This window comes from Acanthopagrus latus, chromosome 14 (assembly GCF_904848185.1).
Source record: "Acanthopagrus latus isolate v.2019 chromosome 14, fAcaLat1.1, whole genome shotgun sequence".
NCBI lineage: Eukaryota > Metazoa > Chordata > Actinopteri > Spariformes > Sparidae > Acanthopagrus > Acanthopagrus latus.
Genome location: NC_051052.1, coordinates 13,200,090 through 13,221,454, shown reverse-complemented (window position 1 = coordinate 13,221,454; position 21,365 = coordinate 13,200,090). Strand labels below are relative to the sequence as shown.

The following is a 21,365-nucleotide window of genomic DNA, read 5'->3' as shown; positions in this document are numbered from 1 at the left end:
GAAAATGGTGGCAATCAAGGAATTGTGCATGTTTTTGTCAAGAAGATTCAGTTTGTTCTTAAGCAATGGTGATTTTGTTGTTGGATCTGGAATGAATTGGAAATGACATTTTCTTATCATATGATTTATTGAAAAAATACATCATATTATTGTAATTACCACTTAACACTGATCAATGCATGATTCCAAGTTCAGTCAATAAACTGTCTATCCATGTCCACTTAAGTAACCATTCAGCTGTCCAAGTACTAAATTAGAATTGGTTTATGAATCATTTATTAATCTGCACCGACAGTGATAAACAACTCATGAGATGACTCCTGACTGTCGACACAGTATAATATATTATTGAAGAAAAATCTATATTCAGTAACTGTCATCCTATCACCACTTTAGGAGGGGTGGTCAGTGGCTCACCTGCAGAACCCATGCTTCCCTAAATGGCTATGGAAACGTGTCTGTGTCTGTGAGCATAGACAAGGCTCATCTCCAGAAAGATCTGAGGTTTGAATATGTGGAAGATCCCACCATCACCAAGATCGAGCCTGAATGGAGCATCTACAGGTATGGGACAGTTGCAGTATTGCAAAAATTATATGAAAATGAAAAGCAGCAATTGAGGCAACTTTTGTACCAGTAACCTGAACAAATGTCCAAGCATCAATATCACTCTTATTGCATCATTTATATAATACTCTGTCAAAACAATCTGAAATATCCTTTTAACGCTTTGTCAATCTTCTCTCTCACACACAGCGGACATACCCCAGTGACAGTGACAGGAACTAACTTGGACATCATTCAGACCCCACTTATCAGAGCCAAATACAACAGCCATGAGACACTCAATGTAAGTGATGGTGAACACAAAACAATTTTTGTGATTTAAATAACCTGCCTTGCTCAAAAGGTACCAAAGGTTTTTGTAACACTTTTATTTATATGTGTATATAGATCTTTGATGGGATGTTGTATTATACTGTAGTAAAACATATATACTAAATATATATATACACACACGCACACAGTCAATTAAATATTTTTACCACCACCTTTGTTTCTACCTTCCCTTGTCAGCTAGACGTCCCAAAGGAAGTCAGCCGTAGCGAGTGTCAGAGTAATTTTCTTCTTTGCAGAGCCTGACTAAATGCCTCAATGCCACTTTTAGGTAAATGGGTCAAGGAAAAACTCAGAACACTAGGAGGGCACTTTGAATTTCAACAGGTTTCAACTGAACTAATAGATAATGATGTCATTCCTCTCCACACCTTTGTAACAATGGGACATTTTTGACACTGACCTAAAAACCACAGAGAATGGCCCTTATCAAATTCTTCTACCCTGTATTCACCCTTTTACCCAGGGGAGGTTAGATAAAGCCATACAAGGGTCCCTGTGATCTGATTGAAAGAAGAGGGAGTAACAGAAGACAGTAACGCTACCTTCATGGTCCATTTGAGCATGACCTTGCACCACGTTTAACATCTGTGCTCACATACACATGTACAAGGTATAGTGTCTCAAGCTACTGTACAGGCAGTCTGTACTTTTGAACCAACATGAATTAACTGTGACGACGCAGAGTTTTCACTCACGTCTCACTTTCGAAGTCTCAAAAAACCTTTGTGCACAGAGAGTTTTTGTTTCTTCCTGTAACCTTCCTGCAGAAGCGTAGGATTGATGTCACTGATGTCTCAAAGACCTTGCAGGATTTGTCAAGTTTCATGTTCAAGGAGCCAATTAGAGTGACATCCAAAAGTTTTAGTGGCTGCATGGCAGAGGTTACTGTGGAAATGTGAAATGTCTGTGAATGAGGCCTGTGCTGGTGGTTGATTTGTCAACACCTTGGCAGACAGAGAGGGATGGAGATGTTAGAGGGATATTGAAGACATGGCAATGACAGCTCGGACAATCTGTTCTTGGCTATAAAACTGGCATAGAGATGTGAAAAAAGATGGAATATAAAAAGGATGATTTAAAATCGCATACATGTTAAATAAAGGACTGGGGCAAAGGGGGAAAAAAATCACAAAAACAAGAGTGGACCCTGAAAAAAGATGTAAGAGACACTATAACTGAGCAGGAAAGTGGTATAGAAGAAGATGAGTGACAGAATAAGAGTGTGTCAAAGAGAGAAGAAAAGATCATAGAGAAGAATAACAGGACAGGGAATGAAGAAGCGATGAGAGGGTGGGGGTGTCTTTCTGGAGGGTAATGAAGGGAGGGTAAGACCTAGTTATCCCTCCTGAATCGTGACACATCAAAGCCAAATTGTGGCAAGACTGCACGTGCTCTCCAACTACACCTAATTTTGTGGCTTTCTTCGAGGAAAATACTCCCAAGAGGTTCTTCTTTGCACTTCTTGAAACACTGGAGCTTACAGTTTTGGATCCCCAGTGGGCTTACTCGAATGTAAACCAGTGCCATAAAAGATTCATTAAAAGATGGCATTAAAGTAAAGATGGTGTATGCATTAGCCAGAGATTTAGTTGAAACAAGGCAAAATTGAGGTGATGTGGAGCCTAATAATTTGAGATCCGGTCATTGAAAATTGTACGAATAGTGTAATTTCTTTTCACATTGTGTTGACGACGACATTTTTTTGCTTCCACTAAGCTCTCATTATCATTTACAGAGGATAGGTTCATTTATAATTAAGTCTCTCGCTGTCTTCCTCCAGTTGTGCCAGGTGCTCAGCCAAACAACCATGCTGTGCCAGGCCCCAGAGCTGTCCATCAGTCTGGCCAGGCAGCAGGTGGAGCCTGAACGACCTGATGAGTTTGGCTTTAAACTGGATGATGTGCAGGCTCTGATGGCACTCAACAACACCAACTTTATCTACTACCCCAATCCTGAGTTTGAACCCCTCACTGTGTCTGGGGTGCTGGAGCTTAAACCTGGATCACCCATTATACTGAAGGTATGGGGACAGATATTACCCACACTTAGAGTATTGTTTGAGTTTTACAAATTTAGGTTGTCCGATGTGAATGATTCTGGTCAAATCGTCAAAATTAGCAAATACAACACATTTTGTTTAATATGTGTGAAGCTGAGAAGACATTCAATGCATCATACACCAATTTGATTAGTTTATGTGACTTATATTACATCCTGTGAAAATCAATATAAGAATAATTTTAATATTGTGATATTGATTTTATTTCACCCAGCTCTATGTTCAACATATATTGTCTAAAAGAAGCAAACCTACTGTCAGTGTTCCTGTTGTTAGTTTAGTGTTAGATTTATATTGTAGGTACAGACAGCTCTGCTTATATTAATCTTATACATATTTATATTACAGGCTGTAATGTAGATCATTACCCACAGCATATATATATATATTTTTAGGCATGATTGGTGTAGATATAAATGATGTGGTAGTGCAGAAACATTGGTCAATGCAAGTCTGCAGACGCAAAACAGACGATTCAATCTTTGAAAGACTCACTCCAGTCTGTGTGCTACAGTCTGCATATTTCTTATACTTCGTCAACTCTCTCGTCATCCATTCTTCTCTCTTCTCGTATTGGCTAGGTACAGCAGTACACATTCCTCTACAAATGCCATATTTGTTTACTACTGTGGTCATGGAAATGCTCTGATTGGCTGTGCACCGCCCCTTTGAGAACTGACATTTATTAAATGACTATGCTCACTGGAGATGCACGTTTGTGCCAGCTGGAACAGGCGTTGTCATCTGTGTTTGCCTACTTTTGTGGACCGTGTTTTCCGCCTAACTTTCGTATGCCCTGCTTAAACAATACATACTCTATAATAATGCTCTAATTGTCTCCTGCAGGGACGGAACTTCCTTCCACCAACCAACAGTGGGAATGGAAAGCTGAACTACACGGTTCTGATTGGAGAGAAGCCCTGCATGTTAACAGTGTCAGAGACCCAGCTGCTTTGCGAGTCACCCAACCTGACGGGTCGACACAAGGTCCTGGTGAGTGATACAGCACAAGCTCACAAAGACCAGAGAGAGAGAGATAGACACACACGTGCACACACATACACACAGACACAAGACAGACTATGGTGGAGAAGGCAGACAGACCTACAAATCGATTGACAGTTTGACAGACAGACGGACATTCCTCGTGTTGCTTTCTATCCATCTTCTTGTCCACTTCGAGACAGACTACCGCTCTAATCCAGTCAGCTGTGTGGTTCCTGTTACTGCCCACAAGCAGACAAAAGACAAACAAATAAGCCTTCAATAAGAAGGATTATGGCCACGGCAAACTCAATAAAGATTCCATTTGTGGTTTTAAGAGAGACCACTTTGAACAAAGCGTTTCCTGATGTTACCACCTGAGCCCAGCATCACAGACAGAGATGGATACATTACTGTAAAACACAAATAAACAGAAGTATGTACACATTTAAATTGCAAATCAATATGTCTGTCTGTCTGAGCTTTGGTCTCGCTTTTGAAGACAGAAAAATGTTTTACTGACCTAAAGGTGATTCCAAAAGTGGATATTATATGATGGTTTATAAATATTTTTGATTTGTTTTGACTTTCATTCATTCCTCCTTTTCTATGGGTCAGATTATTAAGACTTTTCGAAGTATTATGTCTAAGTGATATTAAAGGCAAGTTCTTCTCTGATTATAGCTTTGGTACACTGAACCACTTGCCTCATGTTTTAAGTATCCACACCAGATGCCAACCTATGACCCCTCCACATGAAAACCTCTCAAGGAAAAACATTTTGTATTTATGCACATCGAATAATTATAATCCGCCGCTTTGTCTTTCGCCATCACAAGGCACGAGTGGGTGGCATCGAGTTTTCCCCTGGTGTGGTCCACATCACATCTGACAGCCCGCTCAGCAGCACTGCAATCATTGGCATTGCTGCAGCTGGTGCCCTGCTCATCCTCTTCATCGTGGTGGTTCTCATTGCCTACAAGCGCAAGTCTCGTGAGAGCGACCTGACCTTGAAGAGGCTGCAAATGCAGATGGACAACCTTGAGTCACGTGTGGCTCTGGAGTGCAAAGAGGGTAAGAGGTCGATATGTTGTAGGTTATATGGATTTTCAGTGTTTCCTTCTTCAGCAGATCGAGCAAACTTTGCTACCTTGGAACTGTTCTAAACTTTTAAAAATATTTATGTACCCTGTTTGTCAACCTGTGCTAGTTTTATATATGGAAAGTGTTCTTTATTCTCATTAAGAATTCTAAAAGCTGACTGCAGAATCCATCTATTGTGAGAAGCTTATCAGAGATGACAGAAATAAAAGCAGTACATGTGGAGTGAACCTGGTTGGGTTAACATTACAGTTTGTGCTTGACAGTTTGTTTTTTTTTTAATAGAATTAAGTATTGGCAGTCTCCAGTGCCATTTTCTATATACATATCTATTACATTGATCAAGTGACAGTAAACAAGCTCAGATTGTAGGTGCCATAATATTGCTAACATGAGCTAACTGTTCTGTGGATGTGGTGCATGTATCAGCGTTTGCAGAGCTCCAGACAGACATCCATGAGCTGACCAGTGACCTGGATGGTGCAGGAATCCCATTCTTGGACTACAGGACCTACACCATGAGGGTCCTGTTCCCAGGCATTGAAGAACACCCTGTACTCAGAGATCTGGAGGTATGATAAAATATTTCATGAGTAACTCTTATGAATTCTTAGAAGACAAGAAGTTGGCACCAATTTCTCAGACAATTTAGCGTCCTTCTTCCAGTTGATTACTGCAGATGACACAAGCGTGTACCTGTTCTTCAGTCTCTATCAAATAACAATCGCAATGCAATTAGCCTTATTTGAAAAGAGAGCAAAATGAACAAACAAATTAACAATGCGGTGGGTCACAGTAGGTGAAATTGACGCCGACGCTGTCGAGTAAACAAAAGCCTTTTGACGGCCGACAACAACACTTTTTCTAAAACAAACAAGGCAGCCCTCCAATCAGGAGCATGCTCTCATTAATAACTCAAACGATATGAGATGCTGCAATGTTTTCTCTCACCACCTCAAAAACAAATTAAAAGTCAATCAGAGGGAGGAAAGCAGAGGGAAAAAAATCAAGTCATTTATCCCCAGTGGTGACATTGATAGACAGCTGTAATTGAGCAGGTCGTCTTGTTCCATTAAGAGAATGATGGACCCCCATTTCACTGCCCTCAGGGTTGGCCACTCTATCCCTGATGAGAATTTCCCAGTAATAAGCAATATTAATTATGTTTTAATTGGTATAAATGTCGAACTGTATGAGGAGTATAATGCGGAATAGGCACCTAATGAAAAAAGCAGCAGGCTTGTCTTTGGCAGTTGATGGCTGCTTAATTGTTATTGATGTGTCGGAGAATTAGAGTCAAATTTATGACTGCAGGCTGTAGATAGTTAGAAACACTACAGGTGATAGAAAGTCTGTTTTACTATCACCGAAGCAAAGTTCGCTCAGTTGTCAGATATTTAAAAAACATACCAGGCATTCAGTCAAAATCAAACATGCTGAGAAAGATATCAAAATATAGTCTGGCATGTGTCAGCACAATTAAGCCTACTTCTTGACATTTTATTTGTTCTTTGTAACTCTTACAGTTTATTCTTAGCAGTCAAAATCACTTCCTTTCCCTCTTATTTCCCAACAATTTCTCCGTACACCTGGATCCCATTTTGCTTTCTGCTTTTATGTGATTTTTTTTGCCTGCCGTTATTATTTCTCACTTTGCTCCTTATCTTTACAACAAAAAAAACTGTATCAGCAGGCGTTGTCGTTTTACTCCTCTACCTTTCAAAATTTTATATCCCAGTGTTCCTATTTTGCTGTTTTTGTGCTGTCTCCCCATAATCCTAAGAGAAATGTTAAAAATTATACTGTAGAATGTATTTGTTGGGTCTGTTAACCATTAACATTCACAGTTTGTTTAGGTAGACAGAAAAGATGGCATTAAACATGCACACAGATTCCCAGATTTGCATGTGTGCTCCTGTATTCACATGCTCATATATAATGTAGATGCTGAAAAAAGGGCAAACACTCAAAACACATGTACACGTGAACACTACACATCTTGTCAGGCGGTCTGAAATTAGACTTGCAACTTAACAATAGCTCCCGGCAGATTACAAGGGCTTCCTCCAGGAAAAGGTAAAAAGATGGAACATATGCTGGTTGACAGCTGCATTGGGTACAAAGAGATGCTGTCTTACCACGAGTGCTCTTGACAGAAAAAAGAAAAAAAAGAAAAACATAATCTCAATAGGTTCTATGAGTGGAAAAAAAAACTGAAAAAGAGGCATGTGCAGTAAGTGACTTGTATAAATGGTGCAGGGACAATCTATGCTCAGACGAGGGAAATTCACATCACTGCACTCCCTTTCTAGTTGCGTTAGTGTGGAACACAGCACCATCAAAGTAATAAACATTCCCTCAAGAGGCTTAGTGTTTTGCTGCCTTTATTCTCAACCTTCAGACTAAACGTAACAAAAGCTGCAAGATGTTAAACTCATCTCCCTAGGCTCTTTTTTCTTCCCCACATTCTTATATGTCCCTGCCTTCCATCCTTATTTATGAACATGGATGTATTAAATAGAGGACGTTGAGAAATCTATACGTGGATTTCTATATTGCTATGGTGATTTTTATTTGTTTTAAGCTTTTTTTCTTCTCTAAACCTGGTTCAAAGGCAGAGAGCTAATGCTTCATCAAAACAAACTGATGACTAATGTCACTACACAATCTGTAATTCTTTCCCTCCTTGTTATTTTTAATGGGTCTCAGTCATTTAAACATCTCTTCTGTTTCATCACAGGTGCCAGGCTACCGCCAGGAGCAGGTGGAGAAGGGTCTGAAGCTCTTTGGCCAGCTCATTAACAACAAGGTCTACCTGCTATGTTTTATTCGCACTCTGGAGGCCCAGCGTGGTTTCTCCATGAGGGACCGTGGCAACGTGGCCTCCCTTATCATGACAGTACTGCAGAGCAAGTTGGAGTACGCCACTGATGTCCTGAAGCACCTTCTATCTGACCTCATAGACCGCAACCTTGAGAGCAAAAACCACCCAAAGCTACTGCTCCGCAGGTGAGAAGCACACACAAAAAAGAGCAACAGAGTTTAATGTGACTCCTATGAAGTTACACAGCTGGGTGTGACCACTTCACACCCAGTCCCCCCCCTGTAAATATTTAAACACTGAACAACTGCCACTTATATTCAGCTTGTATTCTGCTTGTTAATGGATACAAAAAAAGGTTTGTTGTGCTTAATGTGAACCCTTTTACTATCAAGAACAGGATATGCTGCTGCGCTTCCTATCTGTCACATGTTTGGATTAACTCCAGTGACCTTGAATTGCTGGCTCTGTCTCAGAGACACCAGAGTGCATTGCCTTGCACATCATTAGCAAAATAATTATGATTAATTAGCAGTGAATCCAATTTGAAATAGCTCAAGAGGGAAGAAATGCTCATTTCTGGAAAAAAAAAAAAAAAAGAGAGAGAAAGTGAGACTATGAAAGCTTGCACTCTAGTACAATCACAATCCTCCCCTGGTTTTGTAGTCTCAATGGCAGGCACTTGAACACAGCACTGTGTGTGATTACGCTTTCTGCCTGTGGTGCTTGGTAAATGTGATGATTATGGTTATTCAAGTAAACCAGCCTGTGTGATTTGTGCATGGGTGTCTATACATAAATGTATACGGTATTGTATGCTTTTTTTGCTTGAGGGTCATCAGTCAATTCTTGAAAACCCCAGATGATTTGACGGGCATGTCACAAATTAATTTGTACTTATAATTTCAATTAGTCATCTAATTCTGAGTCTCCCTCCGGCAAAAAGCTCATCTCTGCCAGTAAAAACACAGAGAGATACGACAAGCTTAATGCGCAGGGGACCGAAATGAATGCCGTTCAATGCGCTGTCTACAAGACGGTGGGCATATTCACCTGATGAAAGCCTGTTTAGACTCCGCTTGGTGATGCAGAGAGAGATTAACGCTGTCTGGGCAGGAGGCATGATTAATTGCAGCCAGATCTCGCCAAGCATGGCGCAGCCACTAAACAATGGAGTTAACGGCTGATCCTGGCAGTAGATACAAAATAAGAGATGGCGTGTACAGCAGAGACGGGGAGAGGTAGTCAAGGACAATGCAGACACTTAAAAGCTGTGTCACTAAGAGAGGAAGGCTGAGTGCTGGGACATGGAGGCAAGTAGTGAGACCAGCTTTCTGATCACTTACTTAACATGTCACAGCACATTGTATGTGCTATACATACATGACTTGTCAGAAAAGGATTTGATTATGAATTTAAGAAGAAATAGAAAAGAAAGAGCTGCAGAGACTCTTCCATCAACCCCCCCCCCACCCCCCAAAACACACACACACACACACACACACACACACACACACACACACACACACACACACACACACACACACACACACACACACACTCCTCGTCTCCTCTCCCTCTTCCTCTTCCTTGTCATCAAGGGACAGGGAGAAGGACAACCTCAGGGGAAGTGCCATCGCATTCATCCAGCACTGGAGAGAGAGCACATGTTTACAACAAATGTTCACCCGGTTTGATTGCCCATTTGTCAAACACACGATTGCGATGGCCACTGATCAGACTGTCTTCATCTCATTCTTCCTCCTCTGATGCGCTTATTAGTCCTTCAACATCCCAGCATGCATTTCAGATTTGATGAGGCAGTGTGAGCAAGCTACGCCACCCCATCGCGTGGGCTGACTGGCGTGTCCTTGGATAGCGGCTGAAAATAGCCCAGATACACAGGCATAAGGCTGTGAAGACGGAGCTTAATATTGTCTCGGAAAGATAGCGCCCATCCTTCTCCTCTTCTTCTCTGTCTTTAATTTGTTCTCTCCTTCTATCTTTCACCATGTTTGCTCATTTTGAGTATTATTCTCCTCTGCTACCTGCCTCTGTCTGCTCACTCTCCACCGCTCACTCCTTTATTTGTCTTCAGTTCTGATGCCTGCACCGCTTGTGACACCGTCACTATCTTTATCTCTCTTCCTCTCTTATACTCGCTCTCTCAATCTATATTCCCAGCTCTCCCCCCCACCCCCCAACCCCCCGTTTTCTTGATTGCTAAATCAATGCTTGAAGTGCGTGAGCAGGGTGTCTCTGGCACAGCATCTGAGCATGGCTACCCACTGCCTCCTCTTCCAAGAAATGTGTGTATGTGTGCGTGTGTCTTTTTCCTCTCTCCACACACAAACGCACATCCTTCCATCTGTCCCATCTCAACCTGTGCTGAAGCACAACCACCAGGCAAGCTAACTAACGAGAGCCGTCCACAACCATCTGTCGCATTCCTTGCTGCATTCTCCTCCTTTAACTCCTCTCTTCCCTCCATTGCTCCATCTCTCACTCGCCTCCCCCCCAACACCATCCCTCTTCCAATCATGCAGAGTTAAACAGCCTGTCCAAAGCCTTAAGTTTAGTTTGGCTGCAGTTGATGCGTCAAAATATCCGTCTTTATATTGGTCAATAGATGAAAGCCCAATATGTTCTGCCGTCGATCACAACCTTACTTTGGCTCCAGCGCGCACACACAATCATCACACAGCGTTGTTTAACTGTAAGGATAATGTCTGTTTTGTTTGGTTGTGCGTGAGTTACAGAAAGAAAAAATGTCTGCAGTAGGTGTCAGCAGCTAGCTGTCACTGTGAGACTGTTTGACACATGTGATGACCAATCTTCCTCACCAGAAACCAGAGTGAGAGATGGAAATGATTTCTTACTTCAAGCTGTGTCTATTAACATGTGACTACAGCAAGAGGAAGACATTCAGATGCAGCCATGATAGGCCCTCTATTCCTACCAAATGCAGTATGTAGTCTCAAAATGATAATTTAATTAAATAATCAGCTTTTGATCAGCTTGATGATGGCTTGTCTTGGTGATAAATTGCTGGCCTGATAAAATAGGCTTTTGAAGATGCCACCTTGTGTTCTAGGATAGGTATTTCTGTCATCTTTGCAATAATCTGTAAAAATATCTGCAATTAATGATGCGCTTAGGGAACAATCTAACGTGCAAACCAAAGAAATATCAGGAGAGGAGAAGTGGTTTGATGCGTTTGGATGGATAGAGCACTTTGTTGTGGTTTCATTAGTTTGATTGCATGTCCATATCTACCATCAAAGATTCACAGTTTTCCAGGACATAGCAGTTTTCCAGACAGTCTAAGTGCCCATTACATACAGATACACCAATACATGTTACTGGCAGCCAACAAAATGTTAAATGTGTGATGAAGCATGGATTCCCATCAACCCTACCTTGGTAATCAGGGGGAACTAAGCACTGCCAGGTCCCCTCTGCTCTAGATCATTCTCAATGCCCACTGCCCCTCTGACTGGCTGCCAAGTAGGCAAGCCTGACCATGCCAACACACTACGGCACATTTCATTGCATTAACCCAAGCATAGGTTGGTGCTGTGTTTTGTGTATGAGAGCTGAGGAGAGTTTCTGAGAAGACTGTTTGAAAGTTGTAATAGCAAATGCTAACGTTAGATCTTAAAGCAGCTCCGTCACAGTGCCATTTTTATCCCTGTTCCCCATAGACTTTGCTGTGATCGAGAATGAGCATAAGCAAACTGGTGCGGTCGTGCCAAGACTTCGTATTACTGCAGGGCTGGCACCCGCTGCCAGAAGCGCGCGCGCGCACACACACACACACACACACACACAAAATACACACTAGTCAGCACACATGGTAATTTCTGAACACATACGCACTGGGATTAATTTGTGCCTTTTGCACGCTAGCCTTAAAACAGCCGCACACTTGTCCACTTACACAGCCACACAAAAACACAATATCCATTGGAAGTGAGTAAGAAAAAGGACGTTTAAAAGGAAGAAAAGGGAAGGCAAGACTTAGCCAAGTCATTTCTTCTCGTTCTTTTCTTCATTTTCCCTTTTCAGTGCTCCCTCCCTCCCTCCTTCCTTCCCTGTGCACCTCCTCCTTTCTACATGCTTCTTTCATCCTTTTGATAGATGGGCTACATTTGTGGAAATGGAGAGGATTTGGAAGTGTGTATGATTACAGGATCCAGAGTGGGCAGAGCCAGAGGGAGGGAGGAAGACAGCAAGGACACATGAAAGAAAAGATGAAAAGTGACCTTGTCGACCCTTGGATTTGTGGACGGAGGAAGGGCGGGAGGGGCGGCAAAATGAAAGCACGGGCACAGTGAGAGGCAGGAAGTTAATCCCCCCCAGGTGTTGTGCCAGTGCTGGTGGGGGGTGCCAGGCCAGCCCACTGGCACAGCAGACAACATGTCCCCCCTCACGCCTCTGTGTGGAGCCCCTTAAAGAGGCTGTGTGAATGGTGAAGGTGGGAGGGCTGCAGGTGGTAGCTGAAACACAGGGCAAAAAAAGCACACACACGGACACAATGGACACTAATCCTAAAATATTGATGCCGATGGTAGTTGCTCACTGAAAGCAGAGGGGAGGGCTCTGTGTGTTTGAGGTGTTCTGACAGATTACCCACACACCCCTGCTGCCGGTCAAGAAGGTTGTTGTCAAAGGATATCCGATCCTCGCCTCTCCTCTTTCGCCACCACCGCTATTGTTATTATGTATGCATATTAGCCATTCACACGGGATCAATCACAATGTTGGCCCAGGTCAACACATATACACAGACACACACAAATGCAGACACATGCCATTTTGCCACACCAGTGGAGCATGGATGCCAGGTGGAGAAAGAGAGGGAGATGTATTCATTCACTTTCCATTGTGCACGGATCGAGTGTTAGTCCAGTGAATAGGCAAGGGAGCGCTTGATAATGAGGCCAGTGTTATTACAGAGCTGCTCCAGCCCCTAACGACATCAATCCACTGGGATCAAATAAAGGCTTTTAATTGCTTTGCCTCATATTAAAATCCCCGCCACCGCAGACGAGCTGCCCTCGGCGTGCCTGAGCATAAAAGCCATCCGAAAAGATTGTCTGAAAAGGCCATCATATAGCATGTGCGGAGGCTCTCTCAATTCATGTATTTGCAATTATATTTGTGTAACGAAAGCCATTTCATTAGCAGCGGTCATCATTTTTAGCAGAATATTTGATGAGGGTGTTGAATATTTATGATGGTAATAAGAGCAAGGGGATCATATGTTCATTATGTGCTTTGTGTCTGTCTGTTTGCAGGACTGAGTCTGTTGCAGAGAAAATGCTGACCAACTGGTTTACGTTTCTCCTCTACAAGTTTCTGAAGGTAACTTAAATATTTGATTTTCAACTTTTGTTGAACATTTTAAGCTCCTGGAATAAAATATTACCACAAGTAGTTTAATACTAGCCTCAACCAAGCTGATGAAATCACTGTCATCTCACTGATGGCATGTTTTGTTTTGTTTTGTTTTTCTCAAATTTGAGATTTTATTAGATACAAGTAATGGGAAGTAATAATCATAGACATCTGTTCATAGAAGTCCACTTCTTCCGTGTTACAATACTTCTTCTCTTCTCTGCTAGTCTTGATGAAAACACAGATTTCCTGCTATAACTGCCCTGTCAGATTTATAAGAGAAGTAGTTGTCCTTTTCAAGCCACCATGTATGCTGAGGAGTACCTTTTGCTTTGTTCACTAAAAGCAAAATTCACAACTCCTTTCCTCCTTTGGGTCAAAAAATCTCTCCATCATCTCTCCATCTCTTCTGTGTCCCGATCACTGATAAATGGCCTCTCTCTTCTGCTTGATAAACAGCTGTGTTTTCAGAAGGGTAGGTGGGGGTGGCTTCACAAGTCTCACTTAATGGCATTTTTCTATGTTTATCCATCAAATTTTTCAAAAACTCAGGCATTGTTTCAGCGAACTATATATATTGATAGGTGGAACAATTTTCTTTTAAGTTAGAGGTGCAATTGAGTTTGGGGCGTGATGTTTATAAGTCTTGCTCAGCAACTCTGGAAGCAAGGTAATCTGGAGAACATTACAAAAAGCAACAACATTTTAGTTTTTTTTTTTTTTTTGCCAGACATTATTAAACTGTGCTGACAGTGAGCTTCAGAGTTTACCTCCTCGTGCCAAACTTTTGCATTGTTCCTCTCTCTCCAAACCTCTTTGCAGGAGTGTGCAGGGGAACCTCTCTTCTCCCTCTTCTGTGCCATCAAGCAGCAGATGGAGAAAGGCCCCATTGACTCCATCACAGGAGAGGCACGCTACTCCCTCAGTGAGGACAAGCTCATCAGACAACAGATTGACTACAAGACGCTGGTAAGGGGTTCACCTGCCCCAGGCTCCAGGGGCAAAGAGGGGATGCTTAATATGCTTTCAGGGACAAGAGGAGAGAAAGGGGGTGGTTATGGTTTGTTGGTCATGAGATGAGTAACGGGACATAAAGTTGTCGTTGTCACGCTTGACATGAAGGGGGCACAGGAGTGGCGACCTCACTTCCTGTTGGGACCGCCGCTGTCAGGGAAAGAGCGGTGCTTCAGGGTGAGGAGGAAGGAAATAGATTATGCATGTGTATGTGAGGCTGAAGCTCTCTCCTTCTGGAACCTCATATATATTCCCTAAGTCTGTCGGTTGTCGTCCTCTCTCCACTGTGATTTGTTTGTTCAGGCAGGGAAACCCAGACACTGTTTAGTCTACCCTTCTTGTGTCACATCTCTTTGTCTCTGGGAGTGCAGATCTTTATATGACCAGAAAAAACGTTCAGGAAATTTGCTGTCAATTGGCCTTTTACAACAGAATCACCAATATTCCGCTTAACGCTCAGTTTTGCACACTTAAAGGTGCACAATCTTAAACAGATGCTTGAATGATATGTTTACTGTAGACACGCGCATTGGGGATGCTACATCCATAGAAGATAACAAATTCACCCTATCATTTAGAATGTCAGAGGGGGTCAGTGATGTGTGTTTGCGTTAATCTTGTAATGCAGGTATTTCCATCCAACACCTCAAGGCAGCACTAAGAGAACTGATGAATATCCTAATAATATTGTAATTAGCTGGTTTACTGCTCATCAATTCAGGTAGTGCATTGCTGTCTCTTTTCAAGCTCCGAGGATAGAGCACTTTCCCTGTTGAACGATCATTTTTTTTCTGCTCCGACCCTTTGGCGGGCACAAAATTATTGCAGTTCCATTGAGTACCAATCCACAGTGCAATCAACATTATTAACATAAAACACACAAACCGCTTCCCTGCCAAGATTAATCATGCATTAGATATTTCCCAAAGTATCCACTGTGCTAAATCAAGTGGGGAAGGTGTTTGTATCTTTCCAGGTGAACTGCAGCATTTGCAAATATTACAAGAAAATGTACCTATAAATACCAGGTAAAGTTTTCCCCCATGTAAAACATAATGAAAGCTGTTCTCCTCCCCTCACAGTGGCAGTCTTGTGTGTATTTCTGCTCCAGGTGGTGAACTGCATCCATCCAGAGAATGAGAAGAGCCCAGAGATCCAGGTGAAGGTGCTGAACTGTGATACCATCAGCCAGGTGAAGGAGAAGATCCTGGACGCCATCTACAAGAACGTTCCACACTCCCACCGCCTAAAAGCCTCTGACATGGACCTGGGTACAAATCTTTGTCCTTTCATAGATAAATAATGCAAAAACAGCTGGCAAATAGCTTAAGTAATTCTGCATTTCCCACACATCCCTGTAGATACCTTGTAACTTGTCAAAACATTTCTATCTGTTCGTGTTTCCCATCCATGAGCCTGGAGAAAAGAAAACTGAACTCAGACACCCATTGATTTTTACAAAGGCTTCCCTACCCTTCCCAGCCCCTCTTAAAAAGTACAAGTCTTCTTAGATATAAAGAAGAAGCTTTCTTTTCAACCTCAGGAGACATGATTTCCTGGCTCTCTCAGTCAGATGTCTGAGATTGGTCTCTCCCCTCCCGTAAACTTCCCATCGATCAACTCTCTTGACTGGTGTCTGAGTCACATGATTGATCAGCTAATCAATCGAGACACTCAGTGATCTCTTCCCTACAAAATCATTTTTGTGTTTTGTTTTTTTTCGTTTTTTTTTTTTTTCTTTTGTATTTCTTGGGTATCTCACTTGTATCTAATTTATTTGCAAATTACTTTAAGGGCCCTCTGACAGCTGAATGTGTAATGAAATACTTCTCTGCAAGATATCTAGTGATCAGGGTTTGGTACTCCTGGTGTGGCTGTATACAAGGCATGTACACAGACATGCACTCTTGTGAGCGTAACAATATTATCCTTGAGTGTTTGTCTGCCGATACCTACAGGCTGTCTCTGCGCCATGCTTTTTATGGTTTAATATTGCCAGATGGATTTTCTAAGCCCCTGTTGTGTGTTCGTAATAGCATATTTATAACCAACCCTGGATCTCTGTCGGGCTGAGTGCATACCGTCGGGAATCTAGCTGTGTGATAGCTAAGTGAAGAGATTGGTTTAGCCTTTTGACGACATTCCTGGATAAAATTGTTTGATGGCCCCCATTGGGCAAGATGTGTTGTTCTATTATTGTTTTATTACGAAAGGGAATTGGAGATTGTGAGAGTTGACTTGCCACTCGTTCTGTATGTCTGAGTGTGAGAGAAAAATCAAGTAAAAGCAAGCTCACAAGAGAACAGAATTAAATATTCTTTTGCATGCTATGTTTACAGTATGTAGCTGCATGTTGCATGGATTAGAAGAAAAGTGTCTCTCTATTGTTCATAGACAGAGAACACAAGGGCATTGCTTTGTGTTGAACATTAGTGCGTATCATGCAAAGTATGAGATTTAGGAAATGTAATTTAGAGGTCATATAAGACTAGATTAGATATATATGGATGGAAAAATGCCTAGCCTAGAATAAAATGCTAAAAACTTTGACGGCACAAGTAACAGTAAGCAACAGTGTGCAAGAGGAACAATGGAGGAAACATGAGAAGCTAAAAGATCCACTCCAAGTTACTGTTATATAATGTGCTGTAATATCGAGTCACAACGACACAAAGATCCTCAAGCTGCCATTGCAGTTAGCAATCAAATGAACATACAGCGGTAATCAGCAGGATCCTGTTCTCTGCGTATTCACAGCCTCTATGTCATTCTCCATCCTGATTGGACATATTGGGCAGGGATACCAGAAATTGTATTTTATCTTTTACTGCATGAACAGGACACAAGGATACATGGGTTACTGACCAAACACTCTGTAACAGTGATAATGTTGGACTACAGAGCTATTTAACACTCATTTTAATACAAACATACTACAGCAGCTTTAAAATGTCTGCAAACCTTATCCAAGGCTATTCTCACTAACTACCTTATCACACCATCTAATGTATTCCATTCTGATTTTACGGTATGTAATTACAGTTTTCCAGTATGTGTCAGGTTAAAGTGTTTTCATAATTTCACACCAGAATCAGCACCAGCCAGGTTTAATTGCAGGTGATGATGGAGAGCCATCTCAATTGTTAACACTTCTTGGTGCATTAAGCTATTTGAAAATTATGCTTTTAAAAAATGAGGACAAAATAGGCAGTTAAAAAAAAAAAAAAACACCAGTGAAAATAACACATATGAGAGAGCATGTTTGACAAAATCTTTGGCAAGCTTCTGAAGTTAGCATATGTATGACGATGATGATAATGCTTGAGTGGAAACAGGTCTTACATTTATTTACTCAGTTTGTTATTGTGGCACACTTTTAAGGTTGCTCTAGTACACAGGTAATATCAGTGGTTCTCATGATCTCTGACAATCACACGCACACACAGACTGAATGCAATGGCTGATAAGGATAATGGGATTGTGGATGGCCTGTCCTGAGACAGATTGGCCAGGAGTGTTGTTATCCCAGATATTGTTTTTAATTCCCGTCTGCTGCAATCCACAGTCCCCCTGCAGGGTTTCAGAGAAGATGGGGCCTGTGAACAAAGAAGCTAGGCGTGTGTGTGTGTGTGTGTGTGTGTGTGTGTGTGTGTGTTCGTCTTTGTGTCCCGTGTTGCTTCTAGCAAATGTGTGTCATGCATCTCAGTGGAGAACAACAGTCACCTTCAGCCCTTTCTCTTCACCATCAGCTTCTGAACACTCCCTAAAGCCCTTATCTCTTTGGCTATATGCAAGTCTAAAATGTGAGTCTCTACACACACTCACATACACACTGTTCTCTTCCTGCTGAGTAGCGACCACTGGATTTGGGAATCAGAGTAATCTCAGTTTGCTCTGGTTTCATATAAAGTTCATTCTCTTTATTTATTCCTTTCTGACTTTATTCTTTTTTCTCATTCCTTCGTTTGTTTACTGAGCCACGACTGGAGACGGGCGCTCATTTGCATCTTTATGGGAGAATGTACTGTATAGACAAAAACAACAGGAGAATCTTTATTTCCTGCAGTTTTTTCAGATGCTAACACAATTCTGGTCGATCCTCCGAAGACAGGCCTCATCATGCAGCACAGTGATTGCCGCTTTGTTTCCCCGTTTGTGATCAGAATAAGAGATGACGGTGGCCGACGCAAGAGGGAAGCACAGCAAGGAGGCCCAGACACAATAATGTATTCATAAAGCCCATGATGTCTGCAAAAAGAACAGAGGAATCATCAGCTTGTTTGTTTTCGAGATGGCTTTACTCGTTCACTTATGATAATGTTGCTGGGGCATTGTGAGATGTTTCTATCAAAGCTCGTGTTTTGTTTTGTGCTGAGGTTGCACCGATGTAGAAAGCCTGGTGTGTATGTAGTGTAGATGAAATTTGGTTGTAAGGTCATGTAAATGCTTATGTGTTGTTTAAATGAAAGACTGTGTTGTGCACTGGAAGTTACTTGTTGAAAAGTATGGAAATTTGGTGTTTTACAGTCTTTAAAACTATAACTTCATGTCTTCAGTTTGTATTTTCTGCACATTCTGTCTGCAGGGAAATAAATCTGGTCAACTACAAAACTCACAATAAGAGCAGCTAGGCAAGGGGCTTAGAGCTGTGGATTGTGGTTTGACAAGATGACTGCAGGGACCACTAGCACCTTCATAGAGCAGAGCATAAGGGCAGAAGCCCTTGGCATGCAGCTGTAATCACACCCTTCGATCTCACCAGCAAAGTAAAGGAAAAGCTTATTCTAAAAAAGAGTAGAGTGGGTGATTAATTCAACTCGGCACTTGTTACTGTCTCTCACATGTGTCATTTCTCTTTTAGTTCTACACCTACTCTTAACATTTTCTGCTTTTCCTCCTCTTTGTGATTCTCTTCAGACTTTTTATGACAATGTGACACAATTTTTCTGGAGAAAGCAAAGAAACCCTTCAGCAGATGAAAACGTAGATAGTGACTATCTATCAGAACTTCTCAGAATGTTACACAACATAATTTCTGTAAGAATTGTACTAAAACAAAATGATTGTCACAACAAACATACCTTAACTGTTATCTGTCTGGTTGGAAAAAAAAGGGAAAACACTTTTACCAGCTTACCAACATCATGCTGAGATATCTTGACAGATGCACAGAAAAAAGGGGGCAAAAACAGAACCTCCTTAGCAGAGGAAATGAGTATGAGTAAAAAGTAAATGCTGTCAAATGAGTAGCGCTGTGTGAATATGATTGGTAATATTCTCATTTTTTTGTTTTGTTTTGTTTTTCCCTGTGCGATTGCAGAGTGGCGTCAGGGTCGGGGACAGCGCATGATCCTGCAAGATGAGGACGTCACCACAAAGATCGAAGGGGACTGGAAGAGACTGAACATGCTGGCCCATTATCAGGTATGACTATAATCAAACAAAACAAAAAACATTGTTAAAGGACTTAAAGTATGTTTCCGTACTTCAGTGCCATTTATAATAGATTGATTACATATTTTATTCGAGGACATTCAAGTCTTCTTTTTTCCATGGACGCTACAACTGTTTTCATCCTGTTTCCAAAGTCATGGTGCACAAACTCAATCCTGAAGCACATCTTTGATCCATTAAGAACTCTTCTTTACTACCAATTATTACTCTATCTACAGTTGCAATCTCTGATACCCTCCCAGCTTTTTCTGCTTAGGCTGTGCAACCTGATGATCTTCGCTCAGCTCCAAATCTATTTAATGGACAATTCAGTGAAAGCACTTTTATAGCCATTTCGTAAGTCCTCAGCTGACAGGGACTCATGCCACGAACACAAATTATCTGTCAGGTAAAGGGGAAGTGGCCAACAACACTGACACTTGGAAGTAATCTCTTATGTGAGGAGCGGGCACCAGATAGAATCTGATGTCTCGGCCAAGTGTCGTTTTCTTTCTGAAGTGGATTATAAGCATAGGACACAGGCTCACAAGGTACTGTATGCACTCACACAAATGCATAGTACAAGGTATGGTCTGAGACTGAGAGAAACAGGCCTGCTTTGTCAACAAAGCTGTTGTGTCTCTGATGTTGCTGTGAATAATACAAGAGACTAAGCAAGCAGCCACTGCCCCCTCCAAGTGCTGATTCCACCGCCACTAAATTAAATGTCAGCATCAGCAAGTGTATACAGGCTCGCAGTACGAGGCACCGGTGGAATGGATTAGGGAGCTGATTCAAATCGGAGATAAGATAATGAAGACAGAAGTTAATTCATTTTTTCAGGATGGGGAAGAAGGGCGCCTTATCCTTGACAAAAAGGAAACACTCCCATCCACTCAAAATTTGTCAGCAGGTTGAGCAAAGGGCAAGGAAGGGAGGAGACACCACAGACACTCTCAGACTTAAGTCAAGGGCATCTGCCAATCCATACAGAGTATTTCCACTTTAATAACTTAATTTCACTGAGATGTTGTGGCGATCTTGAGGCAAAAAAGGTTAAAGGTATGAATCTTTGTTGTTTAACATCTCGTCACTCTCATAATCCAGTCCAGTGATGCATCTTATAGAGAGTTTATTAACTTAAGTGTATTTTAGCACAAGGTACGTTCTGTTACTTTATACTTCGACTAAACAATAAAAATTTCCAGGTAAATATTGTACTTTTACTCTGCTACATTTATTTGAGAGTAACTAGTTACTAGTAAAAAAATATATTTTATTGCAATTAGATAAAAAAAAATAAGGTCAATAAATTTATAATTTACTTTTGCTTGTACTTGTTGCTAGAAAATTACTTATGATAGACAAGGACATTTAATATTTAAAACTTCAAACTTTTACTGAAGTACATTTCTACTAATACTAATATTTTATCGTGACATCTGTACTTTTTCAAGTTTGACTTTTGGGAACTTTTTACAACACTGTGCTTTCCATTGAATGACATCAGCCCCGAAGTGCTGCTAAATTTACTCCTGGGATGTCCACAAGACATGTTATCAAAACATTGTTTGTCTTATTAGAGGCTGATATGACCGACCAGACACGCTCAATAGAATCATGTGCTCTGCTTCATAAAACTAATCTGGTTTG

At 41.5% G+C, this 21,365-nt stretch overlaps 1 protein-coding gene across 2 annotated transcripts in view; it reads left to right on the top strand.

Annotated features, from left to right (window-relative positions):
* Nucleotides 1–21,365, top strand: part of plxna4 (plexin A4) — a 230,963-nt gene that overhangs the window by 191,158 nt on the left and 18,440 nt on the right. For both annotated transcript variants that reach the window (XM_037121531.1, XM_037121530.1), the window contains exons 16-26: nt 397–564; nt 757–850; nt 2,681–2,920; nt 3,806–3,952; nt 4,783–5,017; nt 5,474–5,616; nt 7,785–8,053; nt 13,166–13,232; nt 14,088–14,234; nt 15,391–15,550; nt 19,600–19,703. In XM_037121531.1, the coding sequence (XP_036977426.1) occupies nt 397–564; nt 757–850; nt 2,681–2,920; nt 3,806–3,952; nt 4,783–5,017; nt 5,474–5,616; nt 7,785–8,053; nt 13,166–13,232; nt 14,088–14,234; nt 15,391–15,550; nt 19,600–19,703 (1,774 nt within the window). The remainder of the gene's footprint in view (nt 1–396; nt 565–756; nt 851–2,680; nt 2,921–3,805; nt 3,953–4,782; nt 5,018–5,473; nt 5,617–7,784; nt 8,054–13,165; nt 13,233–14,087; nt 14,235–15,390; nt 15,551–19,599; nt 19,704–21,365) is intronic.